At 46.8% G+C, this 20,187-nt stretch overlaps 1 protein-coding gene across 8 annotated transcripts in view; it reads left to right on the top strand.

The window, feature by feature from the left end:
- Window positions 1-20,187, top strand: part of TANC2 (tetratricopeptide repeat, ankyrin repeat and coiled-coil containing 2) — a 247,598-nt gene that overhangs the window by 113,463 nt on the left and 113,948 nt on the right. For 5 of the 8 annotated variants that reach the window (XM_055697497.1, XM_055697495.1, XM_055697496.1 and 2 more), the window contains one exon: window positions 8,846-8,956. The exons of the other annotated variants lie outside the window; for them this stretch is intronic. In XM_055697497.1, coding sequence (XP_055553472.1) covers window positions 8,846-8,956 — 111 coding nt within the window. The remainder of the gene's footprint in view (window positions 1-8,845; window positions 8,957-20,187) is intronic. 8 annotated transcript variants of the gene reach the window in all.

Genomic DNA, 20,187 nt, shown 5'->3' with positions numbered 1-20,187 from the left:
TCTGAATGCTTCGCAGCTTCGTGTGGCTTCACAGCTACTCGTTGTGATTGGGATGTTATTGTAGTCGAATCTCCATGTAGATAAAAATGGAGAGAAGAGCTGTGCAACAGAGGATGACATACGCTACCAGAAAGATTAGCCTTATTTTGTCAGCGGTTATATTATGCTTGCTCTTTTCTTCGGTGGGAAGAATCTTCAGTTAAACATATTTCCTTTTTTCCTAGTGACTTGAGATAGATTAAGCTGTGTTAATGTTTCTACTGCCTGACTTGTTCAACATACACAATTTTAAAAAGCCCCCTAAAACTGAAGTCCCTTCTTGGGGACACGGCAGCAGCCGGGTGTTTTTCCCCCAAGATCAGTCTTACGGAAAAGAGGAAAATGTTTGCCTCACTGGTTGTTTAATTAGTTTCTGATTTCTCTCGTGAAATTTATCTTGAAATCTGAGCATTGTGTTTTGATGAGTTGGGCTTTATGTTTCAACAATGGTGAAGGTTTCTTTCTAAACAGCGAAGTAACGGGGTTACCTATAATTTGATTAAAGTGACCAAGTTCTTTCCTGCTTTCTTTAGAACAGATGTCCTTTACAGTACAGCTGTGTCTCTTTCACAGTTTTTCTCTTTTTTAGTGCCAGTGCAATATTTGAGTCACTGAATTGCTGAAAGAACAACTCCAGGACAGTAGGAGATTGAATGGGAATAATGCGATACAGCACTCATGTTTTGTTGCATTCTCCTCTCATCTGTTTTAAATTTAACATTTAATGAAATAAAACTGTTGGGAAAAGGGATGTGAGAGGGGGGTGAGGAGTGCTCTCCCCTCCAGCTCTCCCCTGTCCTGTTTCTGCCATTTGGGTATTTGAGCAGATCTTACGTAGGCTTAAAATGTTGATGTGATTTCGTCCTGTAGTCCCAGGTCTTCTTTCACTCTGTGTTGTGGTGGTTGTTGGTTGTTGGGTTTTTTTGGGTTTTTTTTTTCTGAAAGTATAACCAAAGCCTGAAACTTGAAAAGGAAAACTGACTGCAACAGAAATGTATGAAAAATGTCAGTGGGGATATTGCTTATTTTCATAACAAGATGACTTAGAAAGCAGGAGCAAGTGATGCTGAATTCCCTTCTCTTCTTTCATCATCCTCCCCTCATACACAAGGTTCTGCCTTGAGTCACACATGAGGAATTTCTGCTAAAAGAGGCAACTTTAAAAAACTTTAGAAGATGCTGAAAAGAAGCATTTTGGATGGGAAATGACGTGGAAGAGTCTACTACTGTGACACAGCTCCGAGGAGTCAAAAGCAGTTTGACGAGTTTGAATGGAAAGATGAAAGTACCACATCCTCCTCCTGCCATGTCGATATGTTAATTAAATAACTTGCTTCTCCTCAGAGCTGTCTCCCCTACAGGGATAAAGACTTTTTGGCAGCCCACGTTGGAAATAAACTTATCTACAGGGAAAGAGAGGTGGTTTTTTTTCTTTCTAGAATCATTAATAGGAGCAACTTTCTTCCTACAGGCTTGCCAGAGTATTCCAGGCAACAGCTGCTCAACAGATTCACGCTGGGATGCTCTGGCTGGTCTCATCCAGAGCTCCAGTGCTGGCGCTGACCCGGGAGAGGGCTGGTTTGCTCTCCGTTAGCTCCCGCAGTGATAAGTTTGATAACAAATTGCTATTCCGTTTGCTCCAAGTGACAGAAAATAGTTGCACAGTCATAAGCAGCATGGGAATTGAGCTATATGTTTTTGCTGGAAGGGCAGGTGGGGGGTACAGGTTAGTATTTCCGGCAAAATTATTTTCTTTCTGAATACACAAATTTGTTGCAAACATAATTGTATTAACCCTTATTAAACACTTCATGCAGAAATCTGTATTATTTGGTTCTGTATGTATTTAAGATAGATATAAGCCTTTCAAAATCCAGTTATTTTCTCCCTTGAAAATTGATTAGGAGTGCCTATTCATACAGAAGTTGACTTTGATCAATTATTTGATTTTATTTGGGAGAGTTTGTAATAATTTAAGGTGAGTTATAATTTGGTTTAATTAAAATACTTGTTCAGAAGGCTCCTTCCTTTCTGATCTCCCTGGACATCTTGTAACATTGCTGCAGTGGCTTGCCCTTACATTCTGTGCTTTGTACGGAGCCGTTCGTCTGGAGGGGGACAGAGGGTGAAACAATTTTCTAGTAGGTCCCTGTGGTCCCACGGGATTGCAGAATCCACTCCTCTGGGGAAGGTTATTCCTCATTTTTACAAAAACATTTTCAGAAGCAGTATTAGGTAAAACCTTCATGTTCCATATGTCTTACGGTTTAAAGGAAAAATTTTAAATTCAAACAGTTTTTTATAGTTGCTTATTTTAACTCTCCTTTGCCATTGCTGTGCTTCCATGACCAGCTGGCTGCAATCTCTACCTGCTTTTTTTTCCCTCAGTTCCTCTTTCCACCTTCATTTCCTTCAATTCTCTTGTTTCAGGACCTTATCACCTAAACTAAACAAGTTTGCTGAAAGTTTTGGAACAAGTAGGATGTTTCCAGACAACACATTGTTCTCCCTGCTTGTCTGTTCTGCCCTACCCCCGGTGCTGTGATAACCATGTGGTGGAAGGCGAGGGGCTTTAAAACATGATTAAAAACCTTTTATACTCTCAAATAACAGAAGGGAAGAAACTGTTACTGTTAGACAATGTTTTCTGTAAAATAACGCTGCGTTATCTGAAGAAGGATGTTAACCTGTAATTACACATTTTTAATTTTAATGATTTTTTTTTTTAAAACCTAAAAATCCTCGTTAAATGTAGCTGGTATCTTAGTGCCACAGCAAAAATAATCATGTGGTCTGTGATTTTCTCTTTTTATGGCCCTTACCTCAGCAAAATAAGGAGTCACTTGGGACCAGAGGCAGCACTGAAAGCTACATCTCTCATGTTCTGGGTGTAGTCCAGCTGTGTTGAATCTGACAGTTATTTGTTCCAGGAGCTCCGTGGATCAATAGCACTGCAGCACTTAAAACATTTTAGTACGAGGGAGACTTCAATCAGGTCTCCTCTCCGCAGCATTACGTAGCCATTGGGCAGCTTCCAGCACGTGAATCAGCCCTTGGCACGACAGCCAGCATTATTAACTAAAGATGGGGAGCGGGCGACGTGCAACGCGCCCACTTCGGCTCTTTCCAGACGAGCTCCCCAAGTTTGCTCTTTGCGTCGGTGCTCAGGCGCTGCGCCGCTCGCGCAGGGTTTGTACGAGCTCGTGCGTCCTCTCCGCATACAATTTGTCGTAAATGTTGCACTGACCATATTAAAAATACACTGTTGAAGTGCAAAATTCAGCTCTTCTTCAGCTGAGCTGGGCACAAGAGAGGAGTGTGCAATAAATGGAACGGTTTTTTCTCGTTGTCATTCGTGGGAGCCTTTCACCTCTCTAGCCCGGGACAAACCCGCTGGTTTTACCCAAAACTAGCCAGTTTCGTTAGTTCAGCCTCTTCTGGCAGAGGAGGGTTCAAGGCATGGTTGAAGTCCAGCTGTACTCGTGTGCGTGAGGTGGAGAGAGGCAAAACTGGGGGAAAAGCTGATGTGGAGGCAGCCTCTGCCTGGGACCTGCCCCGGCACAGCGTGTCGGGGCCCAGGCGGGTGACCGGGCCACATTGGTGTTTAGAACGATGAGGGGTGCGAGTTGACACGATAAAATCCTGCAGTGGTCTGTGTTAATGCCGTTCGGGGCGCCGTACTGTACGTTCCTCTGATGCTTGGAGGGAGCCCGGACCAGGAACGGCGCCCAGGTGCCCCGGGCTGGTCAGTCCATCGCTCGTGTGAGGGAGGAAGCGTTCCTGTCTCCTCCAGCATCCTCCTGGTCCCTCGATAGATCGCTTTCTCCTTTATCTCTAGGGCTGTATACACACAGGTATAGGTGTATATATATTGCAGTCAATCCATGGAATGAATTCAGATCTACTGAAATAACTGCCTGAAAAAAACCGCTTTATTCAATTAGGTCATTAGATGTTAATAACCCTTTTTTAGTGAAACATTTCTTTCAGAACTGAAACTTAATTTAGTAGATGAAGGCTTTTGCTAATCCATGATAATTTCCTTTTATCAATGCCTTTTAATCTAAAGAAAACCTTTTTTTTAATTAAAATACTAATTCATCTATAAATTACGTGGCAATGAAATGGTAACGTAGAAAATGCAATAGAATTAGGAAGCTCAGTGGGCTGAACTAGAACACAATGCTAATAAAGATAAAATGATTACTCTGAAAGAATAAACACATCCTGGTTTTTCTTTAGTTTATTTTTATGTGGTAGTAGATTAGACACTTGGTGTCAATCACAAACAGCACCAAAATTGATCCTGGCGCCCTGTGTGGTGTACAGGAGGATGAAGCATCAGTTTGAGGTGTTTGCCGTGTCGGTGTTTGCCGTGTCAGAGGGGCCGTGGTGCTCCCAGGCGGCTCCTTCCAGCCTCTGGAACAAGAGCCTCAATGGTGACACGGCTGAGCGTGCAGGCCCAAGGAATATTACGAGTTGGGCTGTGATGGCTGCTGTTCCTTAGGTGGGCATGCTTCCCGACCACTCTGGACCTCTGTTTCAAAGAGGCTGACAAAGCCAGCCTGCGGGGCGCCTGGCACGGCAGCCCCTCCTAATGGGTTTTCCCTGGTGTTCGTTTTAACGGGGCTTGATTGCAGCCCTGTGCGTCTGCTCAGAATAAGCGTTCGCTGTCGCGTGCCTTTTGATTCCCACCTGGCTGCAGAGCTGGGTGACGAGGCTGTTTCTCCTCTGTCAGAAAATGGAGCATCTCCCATCTCTGCTGGTGAAGGAGCCTTGTGGGGGCTCAGGGGTCTCTGGATTTTATCAGCTCGTGGCTTCCATTGCTCGCTCCTCTGGTGTAAGCAGCTGCCGACGGGTTCGTAATCCACAGGCAATCCCAAAACCAGGATAATGGAATTCTTCCTTTTTGGAAGAGCAGTTGCTCTCAAATGTATGTTTTTCCAAAAAATACATTATATACAGTTTTTAAACTGTTTTATATTCCTGTCTTGAAGCCCTCAGCCACTGGTGACAGTATAGTGCCTACAGTGTCTGTGTGGGCATTAAGAAGCAGCAGCACGAAAGCCAGGAAAGAAATGATTTATATCGCTGTCCTCACTGGAAGATAGACCACCTGCTACAGAAAGTGTCATAAATGAGCCATCTAATTAAACTTCCTGAATGCTTGCCCTGGTAATTGTTATGCATTATGTGGTTAATTCCTACCCTGGAATTAGCATTGCTTTTCTTGCACAGGAAAAGTTGCTGTCAAAGTTGAACAAGAATTTTATTGGTGCTGAAGGAAGGATTTTCAGGTTCGCTCTGCTGGCTTGGATGCTGGTGGGGATTAATCTCAGGAAGAACTGCAGGAACTAGCCCGAACAATGAGCACTATTCTTTTTTTAAATAACTGCTCTAACCATTTAAATATAAGTTGCTACATGAGCAGTAGCAAGTCAGTTCCCGTGTGACAGCAGCGTCCCATGTGTCACCGAGCCCTGGGGACCAGGACCAGCCCAGGGACCCAAGTGATAACCTTGGGGCTTCAAGCTATGTGTAATCAGTGGGGTTTTCTGAATTTAAGGTGCATTTTGTAGTTCTAGAAAGACAGCATTACTAACTACAGCCATCTTCCTTTAATTATTTATAGTTTTATAACTGGTTATTGCAAATATTCTGTCTTTCCCCCCAGTGTTTTTGGAAGCAGTACTGTTCTCTGCTCAAAAACCTGCAGTTGTGTAACAGGAAAGGCTGTTCTGATGCTGGTTAATGCCTAGAGTCCGTTTGTTTTGTACAGAAAATCTTACAGAAATAAGAGACCTAACGGACTGAGGCAGGTATAGAATACTTCAAATAAGTTTTTCATGCTTTTGTTAGTTTTTATAGTATGTGCCAAATGCTTATCCCGTGACTTTGGTCATAAGGTTTGCCTGTGCTCACGGGAGGACGTTCAGGTCCTAGGCAAACTGTTGCGCATGAAAAGTCACTTTTATAAAAAGATCAACATTCTCCTTTAACATTTGGCTAAAGAATGGCAAAACAGATTTCCGAATTTATGGCATTTCCATTTGTTATTTATTCCGGTAGAAGACTAATGCCCAAATGTGAATCTGTCAGGATAATCTTCATTTGGACGGGAGTCAGGAGTGCTCAATTTTCGTATGTGAAAATCTGCTGTTCACGTCATTGGGTTACACGTGAGTTAGGAGGACTCTCTGTCTTTTTGAGGTTCAGAATACCTGAAATAAACTGTTTCTCTGTGGCTTTTTCCCGATCTGCAGTTACACCGGGAAGATTGTGTTGACGTGAGGCTTTTAAAGTAAACGGCTGTCTCTTAAGTCATGTTGACATAGTGGATCTCGTTGGGTGGTAACGTGTTCTTAAGACTGAAGTCATGCTTTCCAGGGAACAAAAATATAAATACCTGTACAGTGATGTATATGACTGCACTTGCGGTACATGGCGAATTCACCGCGCTGTTAGCGGGCAGTTCTTCCTGGCCCTCCGAAGAAGAGCTGTTGGCTCGGCGTGGTGAATCCGCGAGCGATCGCTTCTGCTGTTGTAGCTCAGGTGTGTGGAGAAGGCAGGAATTAATCTGGCGATGGGGTCAGCTCCTCGGTGAGGAGCAGAGAACATCCAGAAGAGATGCAGGACTAAAACCCACACTGGAATGGGAGATGCCGTATTCATTCCATCCAGATGGGAGCCGACCCGTTGGGTGCTGGTCTGTCAAAACATGTGGGTTCTGCACCCTCCGCAGACTTCCAGGTCTGCCCAGAAAGCGCTGGAGTTGCTACCGTCAGCCCTCTCGTTGGGTTCTTTTCAATTACTTCTTCCTCTTTGGGTTAGTAACTCCAATAATCTTTAGCGCTGTACCTTCTGGTGGCAATTCTGCTGCAGTCGTTGGCACCTCTTTAACTACAAAAATCCTGTTGGTTCTGTATTTCAGGATAAAATGAGCATTGCCAAGTGTCGCATCGGGTGATATATGGGTCTAGCGTTAGCCAGGAATGATAAGGAAAGAAAAGATGAGCTATTTCTAATACGTATTATAGAAATGACTGTTCCTGGGGCCGTGGTAAAACATTGGGAATGAATGTATTACAGCAGATGTTCAAAATGTAATCGCAAATGAAATATTTAGTAGGTTGGCCTGTGCAGAATTATTATTCTAAACAACTTCCATGCCATAGTTATAATCTTCTCAATATTTACATGTTTTCATTACATCAGTATCTGGCACAAGACCATCACTGAATAATTCTTTTAACGGGGGCTGGCGGGTCGCCGGTGTGTGCCTCGGGGGGTTGTGCAGGTGACCCCTGGCTCGTGGCGTGTGGCATCAAGGTTGTGTCGGAGCCAGGCTGCGCGCCCGCGGGTCCCTGTGCCGGTGGGATGGCGGTGGGGCCAGGGGGAGATGGGGGTTCAGGCCAGGCTCAGCACCGGCTGCCAGGCTCAGCGCCGCGCTGCCCCTGCATGCTCGGGGATGCGGTGATGGAGCCGGTGCTCGCCCAGCGCTTGCCTGTGCGAAGTGGCAGCATGTGGCACCTTTATCCCTCATCTCCCACGTCTCCTGGGGTGGATCCCGGGCGAAGGCAGGAGGGTGTTGATTTAGCACCTATTTTGGGGCAGGTGGCTCATTCCTTGCCTCTATTCTGCTTCACAGGGACTTCCTATGGGAAAAACATACCCTGACCTTTATTTCTGGTTTTCCCACCCCTTTTTGAAAAATTCCAGCAGTTGTTTATGGGCGAGCGGGTTGTGTGCAGCCTCTCTGGTCTCTCCTGGCCGAGCCCCCCCGGCTGTGGGGCCAGCAGCCTGCGCAGGCTCCTGGCTGGCTGGAGATGGATTGCTGCCGCCGGGGTCACCGCTGGCCAGGGGGGGCTTTTATTGCAAGAGATGCACGAGAACAAACGTGTGTGTGTCCCATCTTCAGTTTCAGCTCCTAAATTTAATTTGCAGGACAGACAGCTATAAATATCAGTGATGTGAGTCAGGGCTATTGTGCTGGGAGAGGCACTAGGCGTGCTGAACCACTGCAGGGGGCTTTTCAAATTAGCCTTTCACTTCCATGGGCATGTGAGTTTCACTTCAAAATGCAATATAATAATCTCTGCATATAACTTATTCGCTAGCTTTGATTCTCTGGTCTGGTAGAAATATCTGTTTAAAAACTTTTTATTAACAAAAGTGGTTTAGTAATTATTTTATTACAAACAAATGTTGCACTTTGTGTCTTTGAGTTCAGACTGTTTAAAACATGGGAAAATCCCACTTCTCTAGCATTGGTGGTCAGCGCTGCTTTGTTACAGTTTTACCTTTTCCCTGTTCTTTATTTCTCCTGAATCTTTTCTGGATTTGCAAGGATGAAAGTGGAGTGCTTGTTTTTTGTCTTGGACAGCAATAGCTTTGTTATCTGGTGTCAAACACCAGATATGTTTGGTCAGACATTCAGAATGTTTTGAAATTGAAATTTTATGTTCGAAGGAAACAATTGCCGAACATAAAACTTGTGTGTTCATTTTAGATACTTATAGTTAAATATTTTAAATGGTGATGGGCTCTGTGTACCTCTGTGATTTCTACAGTTGCTGAATCCAGGCCCATTTGCTTCCTATAAAAAAAATAAATCGCTACAGTTTTAACAAGAGCCACCTCCTATGTAAAGAATGCAGATAATTTTTTTTTCCTGGCAAAAAAAAAAAGGGGGGGGGGGTAACCTGATATGAGTCTGACAGTGTCGTTTAGTTAAGTGCTTCCATCTGTTGCTTGCTATTTCCCTTACTCATGACCTCTCTTTCTCTCTCCCCCTCCTTCTCTTTAGCCCCTTTGAGGAAAGCAAAGTTTGTTGAGAGCCCTCGAATCCCAGAGTCAGAGCTTGGCTCACCAACACTTTCTTCAGCCCAGAAACTGGACGTTGATGCATACTGCCCCGGTAAGCTGCATGCAAAGGCTCTGCGCTGAGAGGGGGAACGGGCAACCCCGGCCCCCAAAGTATTGTTAAATGTCGTACGGCTCCTTTCTCTAGATGGTTGACTAGACCTTCCCCAGCCGAGTTTCATTGACTTGGAAACTTGAATAAGTATTGGTTTCTAATTTATACCCATTTCTGTTGGTTACTTGCAATTTTGTGTGTGGCCGCTTTGCCCTCAGAATAATTTAGAACATCTAGAGAGTTGCTTTTGAAAAGATAAAAATGATCCAATAAACAGACCGCTTTAAATTTAATTTTTAATGCTGGTCTTCAGAGAAACTGGAATAAAACCACATTGCAGAAATATCATTAAATCAACTAATGCAAAACTACGTGATCTTGTTAACCTGCATCCAAGAATATTGCTTTTTTTTTTAAAAAGGAATTTAATTTATATATCCTGTAGTAATTGCTCTTAAAAGTATACATCTTGCTAGAGGCCTCTGGTTGAAGCATAAATAGAAGCGGGTTGCTCCCTCCCTGGCTTAACCCCGTGTGCGTCTCTTGGTGGGGGCAGGCAGTTGCATAAATACCTTCGAGCTCAGGCAGAGCTGGTGCAGATGTGCGAGCGCTGTTAAAGCTTTCTGTAGCTGCGTTCCCAGATTCTTCCCAACTTGGAAGCAGCAGCCGGCTGGAGGCTGTGGAGGTGCTGCCCTCACACGAGGCTGGGACCGGCACCGGCTTCAAGCAGCAGCAGCAGCAAGCATTGCAGTGCATTTTTTTTGCTCAATCTGCGAGTTTCCTCCCCTGGCTTTCCCTAGTTTATGAACCAGAGGGACCCGTGTTCAGTACAGGCCTTGGATGGGGTACAAGGATGCTGGCTGTTTTGAGATGTCATGTAACTCGGCGACATCTGCCTCCTGAATCTGTAGCTACGGTAGAAAAGGTCATATTAATAAATGATGCTCTGAAATCAGGGGATCTTTTATTTCTGTGGATGGTGAGCTTTCAAAGTACTCACAATTGGAGGAATTAATTGAATGTTGTCCAAATTTTGAATGTGGGCTTTCTTTAATGTATTGTGTTTGAAAGAGGAGTTGTCTTAGAAAAGAAAAGCCAGTCCCTGTGCTTGGAAATGCCTCCTTTGAGGCCATGGTTGCTGTGAAATTGCTGCTGCTTTTTCAGTCATCATGAATTACAATTAAAATTTTGCTGTTGCAGCCCTTTCTTCTTCTAACTAAATAGCTTCTACTGTCATGTTTATAATTGTTAATAATTATAAACTTATTATGATTGCATCCACAGAGAATTATAATTGAATTGTAAATTTGGCTTAAAAAGCATAAATTCCACATTCCTATGTCTTGTGTTATGTCTTGCAGGCGTGCTTGCACGTGCGGCTCCGCCTGCCCCGGCTTCGCATGCCAGGGTGTTCCGAAGGGCAGGACTCTTGCCAAGCCCAGGAGCGGGCTCTGGCAATGGAACCTGTGATTATTATTTTTTTTTCATCCCCCCCTTATTTTTTTTTCTCCTTTTTGATCTCCTCCTCTTGCTGAATACACTGATAGCGTAGGGATCTGAAAGGAAAGGTGTAGTTTCCTACTGCCTTGAAGCGTCGTTAAAGAAACATGAAGCATCGTTAGGGAGTGAGGAAGAGGGAGAGGGCTGTGGTGGTACCCTCTGGTGCACGGCGCTGGCTCTCAGTGAGGGGGGGGCTTCAAGGTGCCCAGTACCACCTCTCACTGGGAAGCTTCTGCAGAGCCCAGCTGGGCTGCCGGGGCGGAGGGAGCCTGGGGAAGGGCTCCTGATGCTGCGCGGAGGTTGGTGGCGTGCGCGTGTTCTCCTTGCAGTGCTGCAGCTCCTCCCCTTGCTGGGCTGGGCGGATGGCTGGGCTTGGGGATACTGGGGGGCTTTGCCCACCGACACGATGCTGGTTCTTGCCCCACGCAGAGCTGCGGTGAGGCGCTGCCCAGCTCTCAACCCGTGGACGTTGACTCGTCTCCTGCGGCAGAACTGGATTATGCTTCACCCACCTGGATTTGTGGTTCCCGCTGTGAAAACAGCGGTGGCGTGAGGGCTGGAGGGTTTGCTGGGTCCAGGGCTGGATTAGAGGAGCTCAGGAGATGGAGAGCTGGGCTGGGGAAGCGTCCTTGGGTAAAGAACCACAAAGATCGGGACAGCTCACGGGGACCAGAGGACTCTGAGTCTGGGCGCATCCTTTCCTGATGGAGGGAGAGGGGCTGAGCCCCACTCCGCGGCAAAGCCCGCAGGCGCTGCCTGTGATCGGTTTGCCAAGGAAATACAACTCCTTTCTTCGGCGTTAGGCTTTTTTTAACCCTCTTTCAAACGTGCGGATCCTGTGAAGGATGTTAGCACACAGTGTTAAATCCCAAGCGTCTCCAGGAATGATAAGAGTTGAAAGAAGGAAAAAAAGAAGGCTGAAGCTGTGCTAGAGCCTAGCAGTTGAGTGGAGGTGGAGTGGTGTGTAAAGTGATCCCTGACAAGTAATGTAATTAATTATACGCTTAAAGGCAGTTTAAAACACTAAATAGCAATGAGGAGAGAACATTATCTACTCTGCATGTAGAAATTATTATTTCAATTTGAGATGCCTAGAGATGAAATTTTGCTCAATGCTAAAATGTTTATTTTAAGGCTTCGGGCAAATTTCAGCACATGCCAGGGAGGAGGTTTCCTGAGCAACCACTGGCCACCGCATGGCCTCTCCCACCGGGATCTTCGGGATCTTGGCTTTGGGCATCTCGCCGTGTGACCAGTGTATGGGGGATGCGCTCCAGGCGTTTTCACTTCCAGTCAGGAGCAGGAAGAACTGGGTGGTGGGTATCTTTTGAGGGAGGTGGTGATAGCAAGGATGTAGTAAAGCTTTAAGCTTCTGGAGAGCTTTTTTTTTTGGAAATTACATTCTTTGTTTTGCTGAAGAAGGCCTTCAGATTCTGTAAGATGACTTTGTTGAAGTGAAAGCAGAAATTGACCCACATTTTAGAGTTGTTGCATTTAAGACGATGACAAAAAAGCTGGTTTGTGGCTTTGAGGAGCCGTTTGTATCAGATTTATATTTCTGCAGAAGTTTTTGTGAGCGAGGTGGTCATTCAGAGTTCCGTCGAGCCCTTTTTGACTCGGAGTGTCTGCGACAGGGAAACTGTCCCTTGTTCCTTGGCTCAGCGGTGACTCCGTTAGGAGGGGCTGAAAGGAGCGTGACCCTCCATCCCTTCCCGTCTGCTGCCACCCCGCATGGCAGAGGCGTTAATTCCAGGCTGGGCAGGCTTCCTAAGGCAGCCCAGGGCGCGGGGATGGACCCTCCTGGCCATCGTCGCCCTTTAAGGGGGGTGACGTGGAAGAGCAGGCGTTGACCTTCAGACTTCTGTTGTTAAACCTTTTCTGTAATGGTTTGCTGATTCCCAATTTAACATGTAATTCCCACCCCCACCCCACCCCAGTTTGTCACAGCTCGCTCGTACCTGGTGGCACTGCTTGTGGAGCGGACGGTGTCCTGGCTTTATGGCTCTGTGGAGCTGTCACAAGGGCGTCTTTGATCTGCTCTTTGGTTTTAGCATGGTAGGTAACACACGTTTTGGCTTGTACATGCTCAGGAAACCTATGGAATGGTCTGAGATGGATGGTGCTCTCAGGGAATCGCCTTTTGTCTTAGATCCGCGTTTGCAGTTGCATTTTGTGTGATTTATTACCTCGTCATTACGTTTCAAAGGCTAAGTATGTTATGGCATTATCTTTTAATTTGATTAAATTCTTCTCCAGAAATTTTGGGACACAAATCTTAAATGTCTGGTCGGGGAGGTTTGCTTGTTCCACGCGAGGCCAGCAGGCATCCGTTTCCATTCCTAATTGAGTTGGGTACCACAGCGGTGCCGCCGCCACGGACAGCGAAGGGTGATTTACCATCGCAGCGTCAGTTGTTTTCATCTCATCGCTCCTTTTTCTCTTTCCTTTGCTTAAAAGAATTGTTGAGGTTGACACCTGCTTGCTGCTGCTGCTTTCTCTTCATCGTGTGAGATGCATGCTTTTTTATTCCACACAAACCACACGCTTTTCTTAAACGCAACTGAACATTTCTCAGGTGTTAGAAAAAACCCTTTAACGGGGGATGCGTGAAACAGCGCTGTGCTCTGATTTTTCATGGTAAAAATGTAGGCAACGAGCCAAAAAAAAACCCAACCACAAAACCCCAGACAAATTCAACCAGCAGGATCCTTGTCCACCCTCTGTCATATTGGACAGTGATGTATTGGGAGGAAGGCAAGGGAATAATCAAACCAGCCACAGCCTGACAAATGATTTTACTGTTGAATCTCGTGGTTGTCCCGGTATTGTCAAGCCCACTGACCTGAAGGGAATGGGAAATCGTTGTGATCATCCCCAACGGCAGCAGAGAGCCGTGGCGATCTGGCACGCTGGCTGCCATGGCAGCGATTGACTTTTCGGCGCTTCTCTTGGGAGGACGGTGCCGGTGTCTTCTGCCGAGTTGGGAGACGGAGACAGTTTTGGACTAGATTCTGGGATTAACCATCCAAAACTGACCCACCCACCCCCCAAATAAAACAAAACAACACAACCCCCACGCTGGTCTGGAATTCAGATTCCAGGAGGAGGAATGAAGGCGCGTGGAGGGTTCGGCTGTGTGTCTGTCCGGGATTCGCCGTGGGCTACTTGCCATCAGGAGCAGTCGGCTTTGCCGCAAGCTGGAAGTTGCAGCTTGGGAAACAGTGGCCGGGTTTGTGATTTTGGGTTTGTTGAGCCTTCTGCTCAAAGGGAAGGTGCTCAGGAGAAGAACTGAAAATAATCTGAATTCCATGTACTGTTTAACTGTTAAATAATTTCAGATAATGATGTTCTTGAAGCTTCCTGGTGTGATCTATTAACAGCCAGCTTCTCTTTCCAAACTGGGTCTTGGTTTCATCTCTCTGGGGGAAAAACAGAAAGGGAAAAGAGGAGGGGAAGGCTTTAAGTGATCCAAATTATGTTTATATGAGTAACTGCCCAACTTTGAAGCATTGTGGCCGCTGCCAAAGCGTATAACCTAGATGGCCCCCGAAGTGCGTCTCATATCAGATGCTTTAGCAGCAGAATTTCCAGCAGCCAAGCACCTTTGGCTGCCCATCCGGATGGATCCCGGGGAGTCTAATGAGTTGTTTCGCCTCATCAAACAGCAGTGCTTGCTTTCAGCGGACCTGTTGGGAAACAGTAACTTTTTTTGTGCTAATACTTTGGCTTATTGAATATTCATAGCTTTCTGTCTTGCCAGTGAGTAAATATGTACGCAAGGAAAGCAACTCTGTTGACTCTGAAACTGTCGGTGCTGGGCCTGCGAGGGTCAGTGGGAAGCCTCCTTGTCTTCCACGTCTGAGCAGGTGTGATTAGGCGCTTGGTAAGAGACTTTCTGGTATGGATGGAGCGTCGGAGACCTTCCCTGCGCTGTGTACTTACCCCTCCATTGCTGACGGACGGTGTCAGGCAAGGTCAGACTCCTCACTGAATGAGTGACTCCCGGCAGAGGAGTTTCCCCTTCTAGCATATTATTTTTAAAAACAAGGGCAGCCTGCACTGGTGCTCCCAGATACCACAGCTGAGGCAGTACGGCTGCAACATCATGAGGAGCGTTGAAGCGTGGTGCTCTGAGTTCTGAGGATTAGTCAGGAATCGGTTGTTGGGAAGCTGATGCATAGGGTTTGTCTTCACAGGTCCCTACACCCTGTGTAGGTCGCTGTCTTACTCCAGGGTTGTGTTCGGTGGTGGCTGAGCCGTCTCTGGGTGTAGAACATGGTGCCGTGGCTGCAAGCAGAGCCGGGCACAGGGCGAGCTGCGGGGCTGCGGTGGGCAAGGTACGCGGGGCGGCCGCACGGCTCGGACCCCCAGCCCCACGCAGACCTCCCGCGCTGCCCCGGTGGTCCTGGCACACTCAGGTGGCCTCGTACCACCTGGTCCGCACGTGGCTCCCCCTCCAGCCCCTTGCCTGGCCTAACGCACCCGTCTGTGGAACAAAGTCACCTCTTAGGGGTGGGACGGGCACGGGGAGTAAGGAACCGTGCCACCGTGTCTGCGCCCCACAGTGACAGATGGCTGACCTGGCGTTTCGGTCCGAAGCAGCTCCAGTTCTGCCGTAGGCCACAGGACCTTGATTTATCTCTAACCTAACGGATTTTGCAGAGGTACAAAGTATCCTGTCTCAGACTAAGAAATCATTCATATTGAGAAGTTGGAATGGATTTATTTTTTTTCTTCTTCTACCCTGTAGGTAACAGATAACAAATCTGTCTCCGTGCTTGCCTTCTGCTTAATTTCTCTTGGTCTATTTATTATGCTTGGTCATCAAAGGCATCTACTGCCAGCAGCATCCTGCTGAAACCTTCAGCTGCTTCTCCACCTTTGGGTTCTCAATTTATTGCTGACAGAATTGGTGAAATGTGCCTTTTGAACTCCCAGCAGTGCCGCTCACTTGTTGCTAAAGTCTCTGGTGTTTCTCAGCATCTTCATGAAGTGTCACAGGAGCGCTGGGCTGCACTTGCCTTTTATAATTATAAATTCTAGCTGAAACAAATCACTGTCCCCAGATTTTCCTTTCTTCGGGAGAAAAAACTTGTCAGTAGCTCCAATTCAGGGAAGATACTACCTGTCAAATTAGATTTGGGAAACCGTGTCGGCTTTGTTCATCTTGTGGTAATCCTGTTTCTGCTCAGCGCCTGTCAGGCTGAAGTAGCAGCATCAGCCGGGCTGCGGTGGTGGCTGCAGGGGCAGCGTCCCAGGGTCCCGTGGCGGTGGCAGCCCTGGCCTCTCTGACAGTGCTGTGCTCACTGTCTTTGGGCTCCTGCCTTTGCAGTGCTGCTGATGTCTCTACACAAACCTGATCTTCCTTCTTAGCCCCTGGAGCTATTGACATTTTATTTTATTTTTTCCTATTTAGGAGTTCTTTCAGCTGAGTTTAATTTGAAGTTAGCCTTCACCTTACGTTTATGCCAGTCATAAGTGGAAATACTGGCATGCTAAGCGAGGCAAAAAGGAAGGAAATGATGGTTGCTGGAGTTCTTTGTCATGGTTGTGCTGATTAGTCTTCCCTTTTATCTTCTGGCCCAGATAGTTATTCCCAAGTGCTTTACAATCTAGAGGAAGTGGTCAATAATTATTTCTTTTTTTCCTGCGATGTCCTGAGACACTGTTACTTTGCTTCCACTCTTTATGGGTGCAGAAACCTCAATATTCATTTCACCAGCTCCAGCAACAGCAGGGAGGGGTGTCTGCATTTGTAGGAAATGGCTCAGTTCTGTTGTAAGCCTGGCTCCCATGTCTTAAATGTGTACCTGAGGCCAGTGGATGATCTTTTTTGTCCTGTGCAAAAAGTACTTGAACTTCTGCGATGCTATGGAGACCTTCTTATGAGTGAAAATATGCAGTGCCGTGAAAGCCACCCCGTTATTTCTGCTCTCTTACCAGTTGCCTTGACTTCCTAACCCTCCTCAGCACTGCAGAACAAGTACTTCTTTATCCTCATCCAGCGTGAATATTGTTTCCCTCGCTGTAATTTGTTCTGACCGTCAGCTTTCCCCCCGTCCGGCTGTTCCTTTCCCTTGGGCAGCACAGCTGCACCCGTACACTGACGAAAGGGGATCACTTTGCTTCTAACCTCCTGCAGCACCATAGATTGTCTCCTTCATTAAGCAGAATTTTTGGCGGTTTATGTCACTAATTATTTGACTCCTCATCACTTGAAAAATAATTACTTTGAATCCAAACACGAACATTTTGGCCAGCTGCCCGTTTGAAAGTTCAGCCTTGCTGGGAAGCATCGATCGTACCACCCTGTCTCCAGACTCCTCCAGTGGTCGCTAACGTATTGCAGGGTCCTGAAGTGCAGGATGCGGTGCGACCCTGCAGCACCTTCCTCTCGGGTTCCTCTACTTGCTGTCCCTGTTTTCTCTCAGCCGCGGCCCCGCTGGCTCTTCTGTGTGTTCGGTGGGGAGTCCCGGTCCCTCCGGGGAAGCCGTGTCCCACCGCACAGGGACACTTGGAGCAGGGCTCTGGCGCTGCTCTCCGCTCCCGGCTGCCCACGTTGGGTGCCATGGCCTTTCCGGGCTCCCTGCTCTGTCCCCACCTCTTCCTGCCATCTCTTTGGCTTGCCTGACGAGAGGAGATGTGGTGTGCGGTTGCTGGCGGGGCTGCCGCCCATGCCTTCTCCCCTCGGGTAGCATCAGTGCTGTATTTCTACCCAAATTATGTGGGTGACATGGCCAGCCGTGCGCCGTGTGACTCCCGTGCGCTGTGAGGGCAGTGTGGTTGAGTTCATTTTTGAGTGGTGTAAGATTTTCGTTAATATGGTTTACACTTTAGAGAAACAGCACGTTTTAAATGGATCTAATCCAAACGGACAGCAGTTTTCCCTCACTAATCAGTGAAGGGGTGCTAATTATCAACAGCCCTGGACATTGGTTCTGTTTGAGAATAGTGCTGAAAAGCTGCGAAAGTTCACTGTGAAGTCAGTGGTTGCCACTAGAATTGCCTCAGACAGTTTTACAAAAGTCCGTGCGAGCACTGGAAGTGATGGAGTTGCTGCGTTTTAGCCCACTGCCACATCACCCGAGAATATTTCGGTTTGCCATTGCACCACATGAAAAGCGTGCCCAGTCCTTTCCCTTCCCGTGGTGCAGACATATGGCGTCCCGGCTTCGCGGGGTTTTTTTGTATGTGAATCAATTTCTTGCATAGAAAGGAAGAATCATCCAGGAATGTTTGATGCTTGATATTCCAGTAAGTGGTAACAGTAGATTATTACATCTATGTATTAGTTTTTATATCCAGCTGGTAATTTTGAAATCTTACTTGGGTATATGATCGATAGTAGGTTTGAGAGATTGTTATCAGTGTTGTAAATGTGGAGGTCGTAATTTAGTCTGATTTGCTTTTAATAAAATCCATTCTGGGAATGTACCAATATAACAGATCTAGTAAGGACAGGCCATCACACTGTTGTTGTCTCTTGCTCAGTTATAAACCCACCACCTCCCGTTTAACGGTGGCTAAAGGCTGTGGTAAAGTATAATCACCTGCATTACTCAAGTTACATCTCGTGATATGCCAGCTGCATTTTGACCTGGCAAAGCTGTCTTGGGAGAAAAAAAGGTACTTGTGAAAATCCTTTTCTGCATGTTTTTCTCCCCAAGAAAGTCAAATGCTGAAATTGTGGCTGGTTGCTGCCTTGCGGGTACGATAAAAGGGTCCTTGGCGGCCTCAGCCGCTGTCGTGGTTGTTGAGGATGGAAATGACTGTGGTCTTGGCGGATGAAAACCTAAACTGATCTTATACAATAATGGAAATACTACAAATATGTGCACGTGTGTGTGTGTGTATATAAGAAAAGGCTCTGTGGAGACCTTACAGCAGCCTTCCAGTACCTAACAGGGGCCACAAGAAAGCTGGAGAGGGGCTTCTTACAAGGGTATGCAGTGATAGGACAAGGGGGAATGGCTTTACACTGAAAGACGGCAGATACAGATTAGCTATTGGGAAGAAATTCCTCGCTGCGAGGGTGCTGAGGCGCTGGCCCAGAGGAGCTGTGGCTGCCCCATCCCTGGAAGTGTCCCAGGCCAGGCTGGATGGGGCTTGGAGTGACCTGGTCCAGTGGGAGGTGTCCCTGCCCATGGCAGGGGGGTGGAACGAGATGGTCTTTAAGGTCCCTTCCAACCCAAACCATTCAGTGATCCTATGATAACTATTTCTGAAGGTTTCCTGCAGCTTTCCTTTTGCTTGGCTTGGCCACGTGCGGGGCAGAGCAGGGGGACGGTGCCTGGGGAGGCTCGGCTGGACACCCCAGCTTCGCGACATTCCCACCACAGCTAGCATCATCCCGCCAGGTCCGGGAGGAGGGAATTTTCCCGAGCGTTTGTTCAAGTCGTGCCGCTGTCCAGCCAACTGCGTGTGCACCCTGAGCTCGTTTGTACCCCACTGCAAGGGTAACGCTGGGGGCTTTGCCTGCGAGCAGAGATGGGCGCGCTGCTGCTGCTGCTGCTTCCTGCCCGGTCCTTAGGGCTTGTGCTGCCCGACGTGTGTGCGTGGGTGAGGCTTGTGTCAGGTTGATGGTGTGAAGAATGGTAAGCGGAGGGAGTGTGAGAGGTTTTGAAAAACAGTTGCTGAAATTAAAAAAGTGGTTTGGGTGAATGCGATGTGACACGCCTAATACAGCAAAATACATGTGCGAAATACTATTGAAGTATTTTGCACAGATTTTGGCAGACAAATACTCTTTGAAAGGAGCATTTGTTCTTATTTGATTGTGAATCATACTTTTTAAAACCCCCTCTGCATCAATAAGAGTGTAAGATACCATCCTCAAACCCGTCTGGAACAAAAGGTCAGTCCCCAGAGCTAAAAAATACCGACCAGCTTTCCTGGAGAGTCAAGGCTGTCGTGGGGCGGTGGTTGACGAGGGCGGGATGTTTATAGCCGGGAGCACAGGCACGTGTTTATCATCAGGTGATGTTTTAGAGATAAAATACCAAAACTGTAAAGGAAGAAATAATGGCATCTCTGGTTTCCATCAGTGGGGGCACACGCTGCCTTGGTCACGTTGTCCTTGACGTGTTAAAGAGCTCAGGAACCTTTTCAGGGATCGAAGTGTAATCCCGCTCTTAGGAAATGCTCCACATACCCCGGCTCATATTTATGATAATTGTGGCCTTTTTCTTTTTTATGTACGTTCAGTGATCAGTGTGCTGAATATCCTCTCATTTCCCCATTCCCTTTTCTTTGGTGCTTAAATGGGAGCTGAAATCCAGGAAAATTCATCCCCAGATGTGCATGCAGAGGGATGGTTTTTTTTTAAAAATCTGGAACATGAAATGCATTAAATTAGATTTTATGATAGCATTGAAATTACATTTTCTGCCTATCTCTGGCTCAGTATAGTTTCTGATTAAAAATAACTGTCTTTCTGACAATCTACTTGAAGGAATATTAAAGGACATCACCAGCAAAGGCAGTGGAAGGACTGGTGAGGAAGCAGAGTTTCTGTGCGGTGCAGAGGAGAATTTCTTTTGTTTGAATTTTTTCTTAAAGGAAATGCCTGTGGAACCCATGCAAGAGACTGACTTAGCAGAATTAAGGATGGGATTTTTTTGCAGCCTCTTAGAGAAAGGATCAGCGGGCAGAGCTGCAGTCTGAACGCCCTCCTGGTTCAGCGCTGGGTTTTGGCTGGCGGGGGGGCTTTCCTAGCAACGTACACGGGGAAT

The sequence above is a fragment of the Falco cherrug genome, chromosome 20 (assembly GCF_023634085.1).
Source record: "Falco cherrug isolate bFalChe1 chromosome 20, bFalChe1.pri, whole genome shotgun sequence".
Classification (NCBI taxonomy): domain Eukaryota; kingdom Metazoa; phylum Chordata; class Aves; order Falconiformes; family Falconidae; genus Falco; species Falco cherrug.
Note: the sequence above shows the minus strand (reverse complement) of the source record. Positions and strands in the feature narration are given on the sequence as shown.